This window comes from Sebastes umbrosus, chromosome 20 (assembly GCF_015220745.1).
Source record: "Sebastes umbrosus isolate fSebUmb1 chromosome 20, fSebUmb1.pri, whole genome shotgun sequence".
In the NCBI taxonomy this organism is placed as follows: domain Eukaryota; kingdom Metazoa; phylum Chordata; class Actinopteri; order Perciformes; family Sebastidae; genus Sebastes; species Sebastes umbrosus.
The window spans coordinates 24,637,377-24,654,833 of NC_051288.1; the positions used below are offsets into that span (position 1 = coordinate 24,637,377).

The 17,457-nt window shown below is 39.3% G+C and overlaps 2 protein-coding genes across 26 annotated transcripts in view; one reads left to right on the forward strand and one right to left on the reverse strand.

Annotated features, from left to right (window-relative positions):
* Positions 1-4,144: 4,144 nt before the first annotated feature.
* Positions 4,145-13,508, reverse strand: LOC119479506 (S-adenosylmethionine synthase-like). Of its 2 annotated transcripts, none has more exons than XM_037755225.1 (9): positions 13,276-13,508; positions 8,518-8,595; positions 7,877-7,999; positions 7,647-7,759; positions 7,263-7,406; positions 6,768-6,986; positions 6,461-6,643; positions 6,105-6,238; positions 4,145-4,999 (listed from the first exon to the last, which is right to left on the reverse strand). In XM_037755225.1, exons 1-9 carry the CDS (start codon positions 13,364-13,366, stop codon positions 4,897-4,899), a joined length of 1,188 nt encoding a protein of 395 aa, XP_037611153.1. In that variant the 5' UTR covers positions 13,367-13,508; the 3' UTR covers positions 4,145-4,896. The 2 variants fall into 2 exon arrangements, with proteins under 2 accessions (XP_037611153.1, XP_037611154.1); XM_037755226.1 differs by lacking the exon at positions 13,276-13,508 and adding an exon at positions 10,509-10,588.
* Positions 10,141-17,457, forward strand: part of mapta (microtubule-associated protein tau a) — a 56,203-nt gene continuing 48,886 nt past the window's right edge. For 12 of the 24 annotated variants that reach the window (XM_037755197.1, XM_037755210.1, XM_037755201.1 and 9 more), the window contains exon 1: positions 10,142-10,437. The gene's annotated coding sequence lies outside the window, so the exon portion shown is untranslated. Of the gene's footprint in view, positions 10,438-17,457 lie in introns of all 24 variants that reach the window. The other 12 variants (XM_037755218.1, XM_037755219.1, XM_037755220.1 and 9 more) reach the window with 3 other exon arrangements.

Below are 17,457 nucleotides of genomic sequence, written 5' to 3' on the forward strand. Positions count from 1 at the left end.
TATTGTCCAGAAACCCTCACAGTACTGCATTTAGCATAAAACAATATGCTTAAATCATAACATGGCAAACTGCAGCCCAACAGGCAACAACAGCTGTCAGTGTGTCAGTGTGCTGACTTGACTATGACTTGCCCCAAACTGCATGTGATTATCATAAAGTGGGCATGTCTGTAAAGGGGAGACTCGTGGGTACCCATAGAACCCATTTACATTCACACATCTGGAGGTCAGAGGTCAAGGGACCCCTTTGAAAATGGACATGACAGTTTTTCCTCACCAAATTTGGAACATTATTTAGCCTCCTTCTCGACAAGCTAGTATGACATGGTTGGTACCAATGGATTCTTTAGATTTTCTAGTTTCATATGATACCAGTATCTTCACTCCAGCTTTAAAACTGAGCTGCTACAACTTCTGAAAGAACAATTGCGTTAATGCTTAGTGTTAAAACGATTTTGCGTTAACGCCCAGGGGCCCAACGTGTCAGGGCGCCCTCTGGCATTCACCTACAAAATGTCTCTCAAAGAGACATGTGCCAACCAGTAAGAGATTCAAAATGACACAAGAGACCCAAAGGAGACACAAAGCGACTACAAAGAGACACAAAATGACTACAAAGAGACACAAAGCAACTACATAGAGACACAAAGCAACTACAAAGAGACACAAAACAACTACAAAGAGACATAAAATAACTACAAAGAGACACAAAACAACTACAAAGAGACATAAAATAACTACAAAGAGACACAAAGACCGACACTTAACAGACTTTAATCCTGCCTTGCTGAAGTGCCGGCTACAACTGCCAAACATTGCACAATATCGTAAGTGCCTTTCTGAACACTGAGAGAGATGCAGGTGTGCAGACACACGCACACAGTCGTCGCTGTTTGTTTTAATTATCTTAATGTAACAATCACTCTCTGCGTTCTTGGCCTTTTATCAGACTGGACGTCCTCAAAGGGCCTCGGATGCAGCGCCGTCGGCTTGTTTGAATGTTTAGATGCTCCGTATTGTTTTTTACTCAGGAAGTTTTGTTACATAATCAACTTTCACTCTTTACCTCACTAGTAAGGTGAAGTTTCCCAACAGGTGGATTAAAGAAGAAGAAGAATTCATTTCATGATGTGGATTAGTTGTTTTATTGCAGGAGTATCTGTCTGTATATTGAACAGTTTTTAAGTTTTTTTATGATATCCACAGAAACATTCTCTCATATCGCCTAAATAAGCTCTGTTGTATATTTTGTTGTATCATCTCTTTGCCAAAGAAAGTTGTGTCATTGTTTTGAGTAACAACGACAGTTTTACAGTTTGAATGGGACCAAACTATTTTGTATTGTCATGCAGTATTTTGATCATATGCAGAAATACTTTTACATAAAGTTCAATAATGTATGCAGAGAACAAAAGAATTAAAGCAAATAGAAAAAAAAAGATGATTTCTTTATTTTCATTCATATACTGTATACGCAGCCTTGAAGAAAAATGTAATGCATTTTGTTAAAATGTTTTATTGTTCAAAAGCATCATATTTACATAATTTTTCCAGGACTAATGAAACAGTGTGTGCACAGAATGAGATTATAAATGAGAAACGTGCCTCATAAGGTGGCAGATTCACAGTTTTTTCTCTGATTCTTTGACTTTTTAAACATTTTGAGATCACATCTCATCTTTGCTTTGCAGGTATTTGCAGGTCTTGACAGTTTTTAGTGTAAAATAATATAAAGAAACAGCGGTTTCATTTCAGACGACGACCTTAGAAGAAATGAAAATGCGTTCAGACTGCAGGTTTGTGCATTGATTTCCTAATGAGACTCTACAATCTAGTAAGACTTTCAGCCTATACTGAATGTTATCATTTTAAATCTTTAGATTAAAGCCTTTCTATTGTATAAAAAATAAATGTTAGGAAGCATTCAGGATTTCTCTAATTCCCAACTCATAAGTCGCTGGTATTTGAAACTTCTTTGGGACGTCTAAAGCATTTCAAAATCACATCTGTTATTTGCTTTGCAAGTGTCTGCAGGTCTTCATAATGTTATAGTACCAAATAATATGAAATTTAAAGCATCTTGTACACGAAGCTCTGAAGAAGATATAATAGCATGTTTAGGATATAGGTTTATGCTTTGAGTTCTTACAGAAAAAGAAAACAAGAATTCTGAAAACTATAAAACAATATTACTGAATGTGATGACTTCAAGACCTTTAAAGGCTTTAGATCAGCGGTTCCCGACCTATTTAACTATTTAACTTGCTACTTAGTAGCAAAATCTAACAAAATATTCTGCTTCAATCCATATTTGTATGCGTTTAGCCTTCCAAAAACAACATTTTCACTGCAGTCAATTTGCTCTCCCGCTCGCCGTACACAAAAGGATGTATAGGCACCTGTATAGAGAGGCGCAGTCCCGCCCTTTCCGGTTGGAATGGGACCTTATTTCGGAAGAAATATGTACGGTAGTCAACGGTGAGACACAAATATTTTTTTGATCCCGTTTGAATTGCAACATGAATCACACATATGATGTTTGTCAATTTAAAAGATAATTTTGCAGGTCAAGAAAGTCTCAGTTTGTCGTAGTATAATTTAGTTTTGTGTGAAACCGCTCAGTAAACTACATCTCTCGTCTCGCACAATATACGTCAACAAAGCTAGCCAACTTATGTTCCACGCCACGGATGAAATGTTATCTGACCTGATGTGTTTTATCAAGCGACTGCTGGTCGTTTTTATCAGCCGGGAAGAGAAAGAATGAGCAACACCCTTTGCTGGTGTGAGTTCATCCCAGTAGGAAACACACAGACATCGTAGCTTCAGAGAGAGAGACGTCACTTACGCAACTTTCGGGTGTGTAGTCTATCTAATTACGTATTTTCAAAGTCTGATACTTCAACTGTTTTACAACAAACTTTCTTGACTTGCAAAATTATCTATTAAATTGACAAACATCACACGTGTGAGAGCAAATTGACTGCAGTGAAAATGTTGTTTTTGAAAGGCTAAACGGCAACAAATATGGATTGAAACAGAATATTTTGTTAGATTTTGCTACTAAGTAGCAAAAAAATCTCTCTTTTTAAATAGCTTTATAGACAGACTTTTGTATAAATTATCCAGTAAGTGTGTTATTATGATTTTAGTTATGTGCAAATCTTATTTTGACAACCTCAAGAGCAGACAAATCCTGGCGCACCCACCTTGTGATCTTTGACCCCGGGTTGGAAACCACGGCTTTAGATCATCCAGTGTGGCACTAAAACCTGCAGACACTTTAGCAGGCAGCTATCTACAAATTAGAAAATATACAGTACGGTATAAACGTTTGGAAGCTTGCAGGTTTTCTCTAACTCCCACCTCTAACATATGAAACCTCTTTGGGACGTCTACTGTGTCTGTCCTCCCTCTGAGATCACATCTCTTCTTGGTTTTGTTGTCATTTTGTGTTGATCAAGTGTCTGCAGGTTATTTGGCTTAATACCAAATAATATACAACTTCGACGTGAAAGTATATTTGCGTTAACTTCCAAAAACTATAAAGACTCTGCAGCTTTGAAGGCTTTATATTAGTCCAACTATCACCTGCAGACGCTCTGCTAGCAGCCAGCTCTCTATCATATAAAACAACAATAACTCTAATAGTGTAAAAATGTTATGATGCACGCAGCAAAGGAATCACTCTGATTTATGAAGTTCTTTGGGAAATCTGCTGTATATCTTCTACGGTCACATCTTATTTACATAAGACATCATCTTAAATGTACCTGTTCAGGACAGGTGTCACTGTTAACATTCTCTGATTCTTACATAGAGCCCCTTTAAGACAGACCAAAATATAGTAGATTCAGGGTTCCAGTCTTTTCTGCCTGTAGTAACTTTAAGATCGTTAAAGGCTTTAAACACTAAAACCTGCATCCTACAGTATTAATCATATAAAAGTATCTGACAACTATAACAAAAACGTAGATTAGTCTTAAGACATTAAAGCAGTTCAGACATACCCTTACAAAAAAGAAGTATACTGCAAGTTCAAGTGAACTTAAGTACAGTTCATGTATATATATATATATATATATAAGTATGTATATGTAATACGTATACTAATATCAATGCACTAGTAGTATACTTGTACTACAATACTTCTTGGGACTAAATTGGCCCACTTTTTAATTTATAAAACTTTAAATGTAAGAGTAGTAAACGTTGAGTACACAACTAACATCCAAGTTGTATTTTGTACTGCAACTATAATATGAACACTTTAATTTGAAAGTACATTTGAAAGTATACTCTCAGTAAACTACTAGTTTAATAGTTTTTACTGCAAGTATACTTGTGAACTTATAGCCAAATGTACTTTTCTGTATACTTTTCAGTATAAGCTAAGTATACTTGGACTTTTAAATATACTTGTCGGTATTAGCCAAGTAAACTTAAGTTTAGTTTTGTTAAGTATATCTCTGATAAGTACATACAAAGTAAAGTGAAAGCATACTCTCTTATTTTAAGTTAAAAAGAATTACACTTGAATAAACGTATTTTTTTTATAAGGGTATGTATGGCTGCTCTCCCGTCACATTTGGTCATTCACTTATTTCTGGACAGAAAATAGTCGCTAAGTGTGAAACAAACTGCAGGTATGTGACTGTACACTGAATCTACGGGACTGAAACACCAGATAGCATCGCTCATATTTCAGGTTACTATTGAAAGGTCATAACTTAGAGATGAAATATCTTTTGTCCAATCAACAGAGATCATCTGAACCCACCCTGACCCATCCCTCCCTCCCAGCTGCCCCTCTCTTACTGGGTTACAGGAGCACGTGGACCGCTATCTATACATCTCTCTCACACACACACACACGCACACACACACACAGCTACTCTAGAAGTTGAGGTTCTTGGGGATCTCCCAGGGGAACTCCTTCCTGCCAAAGTGTCCGTAGCAGGCCGTCTTCTGGTAGATCGGTCTCTTCAGGTCCAGGTCTCTGCAGCACAATCAAGCAGTAAAGGCAAATGTGAAGTACAGTCTGTGGTGGAAAGTAACTAAGTACATTTACTGAAGTACTGTACTCACGTATGTAATTATAATTTTTCATTGTTGTCGAACTTGTTGAGCTAGTGCTGCTCGCTACTTTCATTGGAAAAGAGTTGGCAATACTGGGCTCGGTTTTTAGGATGGATCATTTTTAAAATCTAGCAAACTCTTGCTAATTTCTTAAGATTACCGATCGTAGCTTTAAGTAGTAAGTACGACGGAGTATTAGGGCCACATTGAGGGGGAAAAAAATCGGAGATTACGAGAAAAAAGTCATACTATTTCAAGAGAAAAAAAGTAATTTCCTCCTCCACAAAGGAGGCATTTTCCCCCAGGGAAATTGTCTGTCTGAATATACCTGTATTCACCCTCTGTCTGAAACGCTCCGTTTTAGCGTCTGTCTCTTTAAGAAGTCTGCTTTGATTGGCTTGTGAGAAAAATATGGTGCACCTTTGTACAGGTAGTTCTCAAGCTGTGGCCGGTTTCAAAGAACATACTGTATATTTCCAAGAAGTGAAAGTCAAGTGTTTCGTTCCATTGCAACCTCAGCGCCCACCAGCAGAGCTACGCCTCCACCATTTTGGACTTAAAGCGACTACCAGACGCCAGTAAAACATCCGCCTAAAAATTGCCGTACAAAATTCTACCGAAATGGCCTGTGTTGAACAATAAAAATATTATAAATATGATAAGTGTTTTCAGTCCAAAATGGCAAGAGCAGCTGTTGTCAAAAAATACCGGAGTTTCGTCTCTTTGCTTCTACACTCTTTGCCGGTATATTTTAATGTGACATAGGAAGGGGAGCCAAATCTGCTTGGCTGGTTGAATCACGAGTTTACTGATCTAAACAGCCCACAAATAAACTGACTGGGTTGTCTTATTTCCACACTCCAGATGACCCACATGTATGTGACCAAGCACTGAAAAAGTGAGTTTTTCATCATATGTCCCCTTTAAGAGATCTTCTTCCACTACTGAGTATAGTTACATTTCCCACAACAATCCCGTTGCATATCACGACAGAGCAGAGGTAGAGTGACCGGTTTAATGCCGACCTGACGATGACGCCGGGTCTGAGGTCAAAGTTTTTATTGACGATCTGCAGCAGCTCCTTCTCGCTCTGCTGAGAGGAGCCGTAGGTGAAGAGGGAGATGGAGATCGGGTGGGCGACGCCGATCGCATACGACACCTGAAAACACACACAAGAGAACACCTTACACCTTTTTCAGGATTATGAGTTTGTGGACAGATTGAACTCCTTTGTTTGAACCTGAATGGACCACAACATGGCCAAAAGTATGTGGACACTGGATGTGATTGTTGGATTCCATTAATCTCCTGCTCTAACAGCCTCCACTCTTCAGTTTTTCCACCAGATGTTGAACCAGCTGCAGGGAGTTGTGGATCTCACCTGCACCAGCACCCTCCTGCACAGTTCGGCCTTCACCAGAGACTTTGCCACCCAGCGGGCGGCGTAGGCGGCGGAGCGGTCCACCTTGGTGTAGTCCTTCCCAGAGAACGCCCCGCCGCCGTGGGCCCCCCAACCGCCGTATGTGTCCACGATGATCTTCCTGCCCGTCACTCCAGCATCGCCCTGACAGTGAGAAAAACAACAACTTCATTGTGAGACCAACACATTTCGGCTTGTGGCCTTCATCACAGTCATCATTAAACAGATTCTAAACAGCATGAGCCTGGAATAAAAAGAAGGCCTTTACCTGTGGTCCACCGATCACAAAGCGTCCGCTGGGCTGCAGGTGGTAGATGGTGTTCTCGTCCAGGTACCTCGCCGGGACCACGGCCTTGATGACCTTCTCCTTCAGGACCTTCTTCTGCTCCTCCAGGCTCACGTAGTCGTCGTGCTGCACCGAGACCACCACGGTGTGGACCCTCTTGGGGATGACGGCGCCGTTCTCTTGGGTGTAGTGAACCGTCACCTGGATGGATGGATAGATATTACATCGTGTTATGCTCAAAATGGGATGAAATTAATGTGTTAAAGGCATCTAAAGGAACTCCACATCTATAGACAACATTCCTCTTTTCATATGTGAGTTTTGTCACAGTGCAGTGAGCTCAAAGCTCCAATACGATACGTGCACAGGCTGAGACTGTTTGTTGGGGGGTTATTGGACAGACGTCTCCCAGCTCAGATGTTGCATAGCAGCCTGCTCTGTATGGTCAGCATATATAGTGTATTTTTTTATCCCCACCTGCGTCTTGGAGTCGGGGCGGAGCCAGGGGACGGTCCCGTTACGTCTCAGTTCGGCCATCTTGGAGTTGAGTTTGTGTGCGAGGACGACGGTGAGGGGCATGCTCTCCTCCGTCTCATCTGTGGCGTATCCAAACATCAGACCCTGTCCTCAGAGAGCGAAACTAATCAGTTAGGATGTTATCGATGTCTCTGTCCTGTTCACACTGGTGGAATGTAACTAAATACATTTACTCAAGTACTGTACTGTAAGCATGGTGATGTCAGGTAGATAAGGCTGGAGCATCATAGCCCTTTAACATTTTACAACCAATATACTCTATTAACTCTCATAATTACAAAACAATTATACTTTTTCACTTTTTTTTTAGACTATATTGATGACCTGGTCTCCGGCTCCAATGTCATCCTCCAGGCGGTCAATGTGAACTCCCTGAGCGATGTCGGGGGACTGCTGCTCCAGGGCCACCAGCACGTTACAGGTCTTATAATCAAAGCCTGGACAGACAGAGAAACTCCTGATTTCACTCATGTATGCACATAAATCCAAACTAACTGTTGAATGAACGGGTGCAGAGATGTATAAGACAAACCATCTGATCTGGTCCCACTCACCTTTGTCTGAGTTGTCGTATCCGATGTCTCGGATGGTTTCTCTCACCACCTTCTGGTAGTCCACGTTGGCTCGGGACGTGATCTCACCACAGAGCAGCACCATGCCCGTCTTACACACCGTCTCTGTGTCGACACACAGACGACATTAATAATTACACTGCATGCTATATATATATATATATATATATATATAGATTATATATATACTGTATATAATCCTATATTGTAGCTCCTAAGCCCAAAAAACACTATTTTGAGGAAATAAAATTCACTCTTATTTGTGCTCTACTTCCCTCTGCTGGAGAGAAACACAATCTGTGTGTCATACTACCATTCTAGAAAAAGATTTAGTATGTACCAATATATAGTATGACAAAAATACCAGGCTGTCCTACTACATCTGGTTGCATTTTGCAGATTGCAAGCCAGCATGCTGTTCTGGCTATTCTGACACACAATCCTCTGCACAGCAGATATACTGTACATGTATGAGCATGAAGGTCAAAGGTCAAAGCGCTATGTTATGAGGATGTAGTATGTCCCACATGTATGCACACCTCAACATACTAAGGGAAGCTGCAGTATGTACTAAAAATACTAAGAAAAAGTCTGCGATTTGGAACGCAGCCGTTGTTACTCACCACAAGCCACTTTGGCGTCCGGGTCCTGCCTCAGGTGAGCATCCAGCACTGCATCACTGATCTGGTCACATATCTTATCTGGAAAATTTAAACACAAGAATATCAGTTTCTGATCACTCGTGTGACCTTCAGCTGTACATTCCTCATCTGGGCAGAGCCAGAAACTCTCACATTTCACCGCTCCATCAGAGGAGGAATACACATCACATGTATTAGGAGTTACAGCTTTCTATGAATAGCCTTGGCATGGTGAATGTGACATGGTACACTGTAACGCCATCAGGTCATCGAAGCACCGCCACGCTGTCATCAACTGTACCCACACACATTTCCTTTCTTTTACTTTCACTTCACCACAGTTTATATTGTACTACACTGCGTGTATCTGACAATTAAACAGATTTTTCACACAAACCATGTGATAATTTTATAAAATATGATGCATTGCTCAGTGCACAACATATTTGGTCTGTAACTGGGTCCTTAAAGGTCCCATATCGTGCTCATTTTCAGGTTCATACTTGTATTTTATATTTCTACTAGAACATGTTTACATGCTGTAATGTTAAAAAAATCTTTATTTTCCTCATACTGTCTGCCTGAATATACCTGTATTTACCTGCATTTCAATGGAATTTCAACGGAATTGCAACGGAATTGCAACGGAATTGCGTTGCTAGACAACAGCTTGGGTCCATGTTTACTTCCTGTCAGCTGATGTTATTCACATACACTGCAACAGGAAATAAACTGGGACACATTTAGAAAGTTTATGTTGAAAACCATGTCATGGTCTAAATATTGTATAATTGTGACATCACAAATGGACAGAAATCCTGACGGCTTGTTTCAAACGCGCAAAGCTGTGTGTATTTCTGCGTATATTGAGCATTTTGATAGTTCAACAGTATTTATATATCACTTAAACCTGCTTTATTATATAAAAGACATGAAAATCTCACTTTTTACAATATGGTGAAAACAAAGTATATTACTGCCTATTTTCAATATAAATCAACTTGTTTCAGGTATTTTCGAAAATCAAGTGTAATTTTTCATAATTTAACTGCAGCTGAATTTCATCCTGGTATCCTAGGATACAGTTAAATTGAAGCGTTATGAATGTTGTCGTCACTACCGCATTGCATTGTGGGATATGTATGCCGCCGTAGTGTACACTACAGCGCGTACAGCGTTACATACTGTAATATTTCACCGAAAATAGTATACAATTTGTGTACTATTGGTGTCATACTAAGGTTTCGGACATCCTAAAATATCTCACATACTGTTTTAGAGTACTAAATAGCATGTTAGTGTGGAATTTCGGACGTAACAATACTATGAAATATTACAGTATGCAACGCTGGACCGCAGCGGCATAAATATCCCACAATGCAATGCGGTAGTAACGACAACGTTCATAAACATCTGTAACATAAATAACGCTCCAATTTAACTATAAGTATAAGATTTCACTTTGCTAGGTTTAATATAAGTATATTTTAAATTAGTTCAGACTTTGATTCTCATAAAACCGTCACTTTGGTCACAGGAGGTTGGTACGGGTTACCATGGTTACATGGTTACGTGGTAACCGTATCCAAGGCTCCAACCTGCGAGGAGGCTCTCAGGAAGTGACGACGTAAATTACTGCTCATACAAACTACTGTTTACTCACACACAAGTGTGCTGATAACTAACTAACGTAGATAAGAAACAGCGGAGCAGCAAAGCGAAAAGTTAAACAGGGAAAACTTAACGTAAAGACTCGTCTTGTTCGTCGCCAGCAGAGAGCCGAGCGATGTTAACATTGACAGAGAAGAGGAGCTCAGTAACCCGGCAGCCATTACTAGCTAGTTCAACTGAACCACCTCTCAACCAGACCTGAAACCAAGAGGACCAGCAGGACTGAGGCGGGTACAGTACCCTTCAATCTATCTAATTAGGCCTCATGTTTAACCTATCTATCTTAACCATACTTTATAGACCTTTATAAACTGGGTCCCTTTGTATTTCCTGTTGCAATGTTGTGCAGTAGCTGACCGGAAGTCATCTTGGACCAAAGCTGTTGCCCTAGCAACAGAGGTCTATAACTGTCTCAACCACTTATCCATTAGGCAAGGCAGCTTTATTTGTGTAGCACATCTCAGCAACAATTCAAAGTGCTTTACATAAACATTCAAGAACATTGTGCAAAAGAACATTAAGACATAAAAAACATTAAAGATTAGAAAATAAAAACAAACCAAAAATAAAAGCTAGGATAGAAGCTAAAATAGAATATAACACACAAGAGTAAAAGCTCTAGTGCAGTATATAAGATCATTATCTGGTTTAATAAAAGGCAGCAGCAGCAAACAGGAAAGTTTGAAGCTTTGATTTAAAAGAACTCAGAGTTGGAGCGGTCCTGCAGTACGTTTAGCTAACAATTTAGCCTGTTTATTCTTTGTTTTATGTCCTGTTTAAGACCTAAAAGTTGAGTAAATCCATAGAAGAGAAGATTACTATTATTAGAAATGTTTCATACCTGAACACTTTCAAAAAACACCTCAAGCACCACCTGTTCATCAAGGCCTCTGATCTCAGCTGACTCATCCTACACATCATTCTTTTAATAACTTAGCTATAGTTTCTCCTCTGTGTTATTTATTAGTATGGTTTTGTGTGCTCCCTTTATAAAGCATCCTTGGGTTTCTGAAAGGCGCTATATATAAGTCCAATTTACTGGTGGTCAAGCCATGTTTTTATATTTTAAACACCACTCAGATGAGTCAGGCTACATTCACAGACTGTGAACAAAAAAGTAGTAATCCTGGTGGGGCAGTATGTGCTTGCCTATATGCCATTGAGCTACACACTGTAGGCTAATGCGTTGATATTGTTGCCACTGGCCCAGTAAATCCTGTATAAGCTGCAGGTGTGAAAGGAGTGCACAAAGTTTCACATCAGGGGGGAAAGTAACACATTACATTTACTGTTGTTACTGTAACAAAGTCATATTTTTGTGTATCTTTGTGTACTTTATGTTGTTTTTACTTGTCGGCCTGCTTACTGTTAGTATGTTTTAGGTCAACTATTGCACTATTATTTCAAGTCAAGTGAAAAAGTCCTGATGAGAATGGAATAAAAGAAAGGTCTAGAACTATTTCAACCATTTCTCCATTACAGTACTTTTAGCTAACAATATAGACTGTTTATTCTTTGTTTATATCCTTTTTAAGCCCTAAAAGTTGAGTAAATCCATAGAAGAGGAGAATAGTGGTTGTCAAGCTATGTTTTTATATGTTAAACACCACTCAGATGAGTCAATCTCTAAAATATAACACTGTACTCTGAGCAGAATAGGCTATATTCACAGACTGGGCAGTACTGTATGTGCTTGCCTATATGCTATTGAGCTACACACTGTAGGCTAATGATATTGTTGTCACTGGGTGCAATCATGTGGTGTAAATCCTGTATGATAGAAGATATCTACAGGTCTTGATGGTGTCTTTAAGGTTGTGATCATAGGCTGTCAGTGTAAATCCTGCATAAACTACAGATGTTTCCAACAGATGGTATTAAAAGTAACATCAGACTTGAGGTTGTATGTATTTATAATTGATAACCAGTTGTGTGCACAGGCTGCGAATGTCTGTCTAGGAAAAAGGAATTTATTGAATTTCAGTTTGGACATAAGGACTCTTTGGCTGGCATGATGTTGTGTGAATAAGTTGAGATGCACTTTATTTTGCAGCCTGAAGGTAGTTAGTTCCATCTTATATTGTATCCCCTAAAAAACGTTAATGCGAGTATCACTCGTAACTTTTACTCAGAGAACATTTGAACTGACCTACATTTTACTTTTATCTGAGTACATTTTACACGAGTACTTTTACTTCTCCCTGAGTAAAATATTCGAGCACTCTTTTCATCTCTGTTGCAAACTCACCTGTGATTACATGAATATTGTGCAACAGTGCCATTATTATGTGTGTCAGAAGAAATGATTAATTGATTAATTGATGTGTCAGTCGACAGAAGAATACTGTTTTGATAATCAGTTAATTGTTTCAGTTATTTATTTTCTACTTTTCTTTGTGACATATCACAGTAAACTGAAAATCTTTGGGTTTTGGACCGTCGGTCAAAATAAAACAAGTAATATTAAGACATCACCTTGGACTCTTAGTTATGATTGGAATTTTTTTCATAATTTTTGTATTACTGTAGAAACATGGCGGACTCCACGAAGAGGACCCGTTCCCTATGTCGATATTAAACCGTTCGTTCTAAGTTAATGAAAACACAACGATTCTTATTATCTGGTGATTATACACTAAAGAAACTTATGAATATTATATTCCATTTCTGCCAATAGATCCCCCTAAATGTTGCACACTGGTCCTTTAAGTTGAACCAGTTTAAAATGATTTACAGTGAAGCTGCAGTGGCAACTCTCTTGCAGTAAAATCCTAAACATCATGTGCAGCTGCAGTGCACGTTTCCTCTTTGATAATGCATTAAAGCATCTAAATCTAATTTTATACCTGTATAGTCCAGGATTTCATGCTCTGAATACAAATCACCCCATAAGTCAGAGGTGTCTGGCTCTTAAAACTACTTATTTACGGGACGGTGCCTCCCTGCACCGCTCAGGATTCTGCACATTCCTCAAAGTCATCAATGATCACTGAAACATAAAAGAGTTTAACCACCTCCTCATTCATACTGTGCAGCAGCAGCAGCATGGAGAGGGAGTCATCTACTCACCGGGATGTCCCTCTCCCACAGACTCCGAGGTAAACATGAAGGAGCCGTCGTGAGGAGCGTGGTCGTAGATCCCATCCATTACACCGTTCATTTTGACTGGTTGTGTAGACCGATAGAGATGATGAGTTTCTCTCGTGTGTCTAATGAAAACAGGAGGACAAAGACGGACAGATAGTCTGGCTGCAGCCTAATCTCGCCGTCCCAAGGCAGAGCCGCCGGATAACTCTGCACTATATAAGGCAAAAACAACACACACATGGGGAGGGTGGGGAGGGTGCCATGTGAACCAGCGGGTCAGACCATTCAGAGGCGATAAAGGGGAGCTGGGATTCCTTTCTCCTCTTCTTCTTCTTGGAGACACTTTTTCTTTAACTCGTCCCGTGCTGAAAGTTCCCCTCTTCTTTTAGAGAGTGGACTCCTCAAACTCAGATGTTTTGATTAGTGAAACTCTTGAATCAGTTTATTTGATCTGAGTTTTACTTTGAAGCTCCTCCACAGATTCATTCATGCCTACTCTTTGTTTCTTTGTACCTGGGGGCCCCTGAGGTCTCTGATGGGGCGTCTGTGGCTGAGAACACATGGAGCCATCAGCCAATCAACTCATATTGGATCAAGTAACTAAGTACATTTACTCAAGTATTGTACTTTTGTACAATTTTTGAGGTACTTGTAATTAAGTATTTACACTTTCTGCTGCTTTATACTTCTTCTCCACTACATCTCAGAAGGAAATGTTGTACTTTTTAGTTCACTCCACAGTTATTTAAAGGGACTGTTTGTAAGTATCAGAAATGTCTTGTTAACAGCGACACCTGTGGCTGTTAAGTCAACGAAAGTCAGCGTCCTGTTCCTCTCGCTTGTGCTCGCTCTACATAGACATAAACAAGCATCGCTCAAAACAGTGAGGCGACACACGTCAGCTAAAACCACAATATCACTTTATATTTCAGCTGCTTGGCAGTAATGTTAGCTGACCAGACAAAGGTCTCTCCATGAATCAATGCTGATCCTAGTGTTGGCTTTTCCTGCCTCAGCCTCCCGACCGCGGCCGGAGGGAACAGGGGAGACACCGGAATTTTGGTCGGAGACGATAACGTTTCTCTCTGCGGAGCCCCGTCACTTCACAAGACACGGGAAACCTCTGTTGGTCTGGAGGAGCTGCAGCAGTTATTTCTGCACAAACGTCCACTGTACAATTACTAGATTTTCTCAGTGTGGAGTGTGCGCGCATGCACGTGAGAGTGGAGCGAAAGATCGAGAACGAGCGCGGTGTGTGAGTGAAGGCAAACATGTTAATGCATCAATAATTATTATCCAATCATATAGTACATACAGTATGATTCTGAAATTATGCTAATACTTTGTACTTTTATTTATGTAACAGAGTATTTCTACGCTGCAGTATTGCTACTTTTACTGAGGTAAAAGATCGGAATACTTCAACCACTGATAAGAACTATAGTTACTTTTCAAATTAAGATTTTACAAACTAAACATAAAAAATATGATCCATAGTTACAGATTAAACTATTAAAATTAAATGAAGTAGTTTAGTAGTAGTAGTAATGTTGGATTGTTTACTCTATAATAATAATTGTGAATAATTGTAAGCTTCCAGTTTACGTTTTCAGCTCACAAGAAGGAGAGTGTGTATTTGTTGTCAGGTCCCAGCTGTAACGTGATGTTTCGACCACTAGATGTCAGTCTGATGCTGAAGCTGTTTATATTTAGACTGTCTTCTTCGGTCATGTGATCCTATTCTTTGCACATGAGTGCTAAATTAACAAACAAACTCCAAAGTAAATCTTATTATCTTATTTTATTATTATTTAATGGTTAGCATAGACAGACAATATTACCACCCACATCCACAAACTCATGAGGTGCCAGGCAGGAAGTGAGAGCCAACTGGTGCATTTGGAGACACAACACATTCATTTAGTAATGTACGTACAATTTGACCTCATTTCAACAAAGCATACTGTAAATAGAGTAGGATAATGTAAACGTGAAATATGAATAATCACCTCAGATGAGTTACTGAGTAAGTTTTAATAAATCTATTATCCAGGTGTTCAGAAGCAGATCTGTTGTCTGCTGTTTTTATGATGATTGCCACCATCTTCTCATCATCCTCTGGATTTCTTTTTGGACCTGAAAGACGATAATGATTCATAATTTTAGTGCTTTTAATTTAAATGTCAAAGGTGACACTAATGAAGTTGTACTTTTTAATGTGCAAACTTAGCTTACCTCTCCATTTAGAAAGCAGAATAACAGAGCAACAATAAAACTCTGGTGCATTAGGAAAAATCAAAGTTAGGAAATGAAACTGTAATTACCTTGTATTGCTAATATTAAAAAAAAAGAAAAATTTCATGCAGCAGTGAGACTGTTGATGCTGCAATATCTCCCTCTACTGTTTGGTTCCATTCTTGTTCTTCAACCGTCAGTTCAGGCAGTTTTTTGTCCACAAGGACTTTATCTAAATACTTGTACTTTCACTTGAGTATTTCCATTTTATGCATCTTTATACTTTTACTCCATTACATTTGTCTGACCGCTTTAGTTACTCTTCAGATTACAGTTTTCTTCCCTTTCCAGTCCAGTGAAAACCAGGTATCTCCAGATGTGTTGATGTTGAATATTTGTTATAAACATCAGATATAATAGGGACAGGTAGCATTTTACTGCACAATACTTTTACTTTAAGTACTTTAAGTACATTTAGCTGACACACATTTAATAGTTTTTGGACAACAATGGAGCTCTATGCCACAGAGGAATAAGATGCTTGTTAGTTGTTAGTTTTGGTGTTTTCACAGGATTTGTTGACAATAAGAAAAATATAAAATATTGCCAGACTTTTTGGCTAAATGTTTGTAAATATAATTATCATTTAATCTCGCAGTAAAGGACTTTGTAATACTGTTTAAAGACAGAGACAGATGAGTGAATGTGAGTTATGTCACAGTAATCGAGAGGAATTATCACAATTTGATTTGGGTTATCTCGTATTACACAACTTTTTTTCTTTTTTTCTTATGTTGGTAAATTGTGATTTTTGTGCTGGTTTACAGTTTTAACCATGAGTGAAGTGGCTATTATATTTCTTGAGTACAGCTGGACTACCTTCGGTCGCACAAGAGTAGGCGGGGTCAGAGAAAAAAAATAAAATTTGCGATCCTGCTTTGGATTTCAGTGGTCGAAATCGGAAGCCAATTTCGATCGATTTCCGATTTAGAATCGAAATTGCGACATCCTTACTTCATATTCATCATATACTGTAAATGTGTGTGGTATTGATTTTCTTTTTCTAACTCTTAGAAAGTGAATAAGCTTATTTCCCAAAATCAAACTATTTTAAACTTAAAACCTCCCAACCGCAACTTTAAACCTTCCTCTTATTCAAATCCACTAAAGCTTCACTTCCTGTAATGTGCATGGAAAGAATGAAACGTCCTGCAGTCAGTGAAGTGGCTCCTGCAGGTAACAGCTTGCTGACCACATGAGGATTTAAAGGATGTGTAAAAAGGCAGATTTTCAGCCTGAGAAGGATCCCACGGCAGCACCTGGCCCACAGTGAACTCCCACCAGGGTAAATCCAATCATCTTCAGCCACACAGCTCGTGGCAGCTGTTGTACTGGGCAGATTTCCAGAAAGGAGGGAGGAAAGAGAAAGAGAGAGAAAGAAGGAAGGAACAAATAGTCTTGTTCTGCCAACACATCACAGCTTCAACATTCCCAAACACATCTGACTGTCAGTAATTCCACCGCTGTTTTCCGGAGCTGAAATGGTTTCTCGACTTGGTGTAAAAGTTGGCGCCCAGTGTGTGTGTGTGTGTGTGTGTGTGTGTGTGTGTGTGTGTGATAGTGAGAGGCCACAGCGAGGCCGGGGAAAGAGGAGTGACACAAGGGTGCACTGTTTAGTCCCCCGGGCCTCCACTGTTTTATGTGCCAAGACTTGACCTTTGTGTGCTGACCACACTGATCTGTTACTGTAGCTTCTGTTCAGTCTGGATGTCTCACACACACACACACACACAATCACTGCATGTTTTTAAATGAAACAAAGACATTTATAACCCTTTTATTTCCGGCTTTGAAATTGTTTGAATCATCTTATTCAAATTATTGTATTTTATCTGATTAAACAGATGTTGCTGCATAATTTGCGGTTCA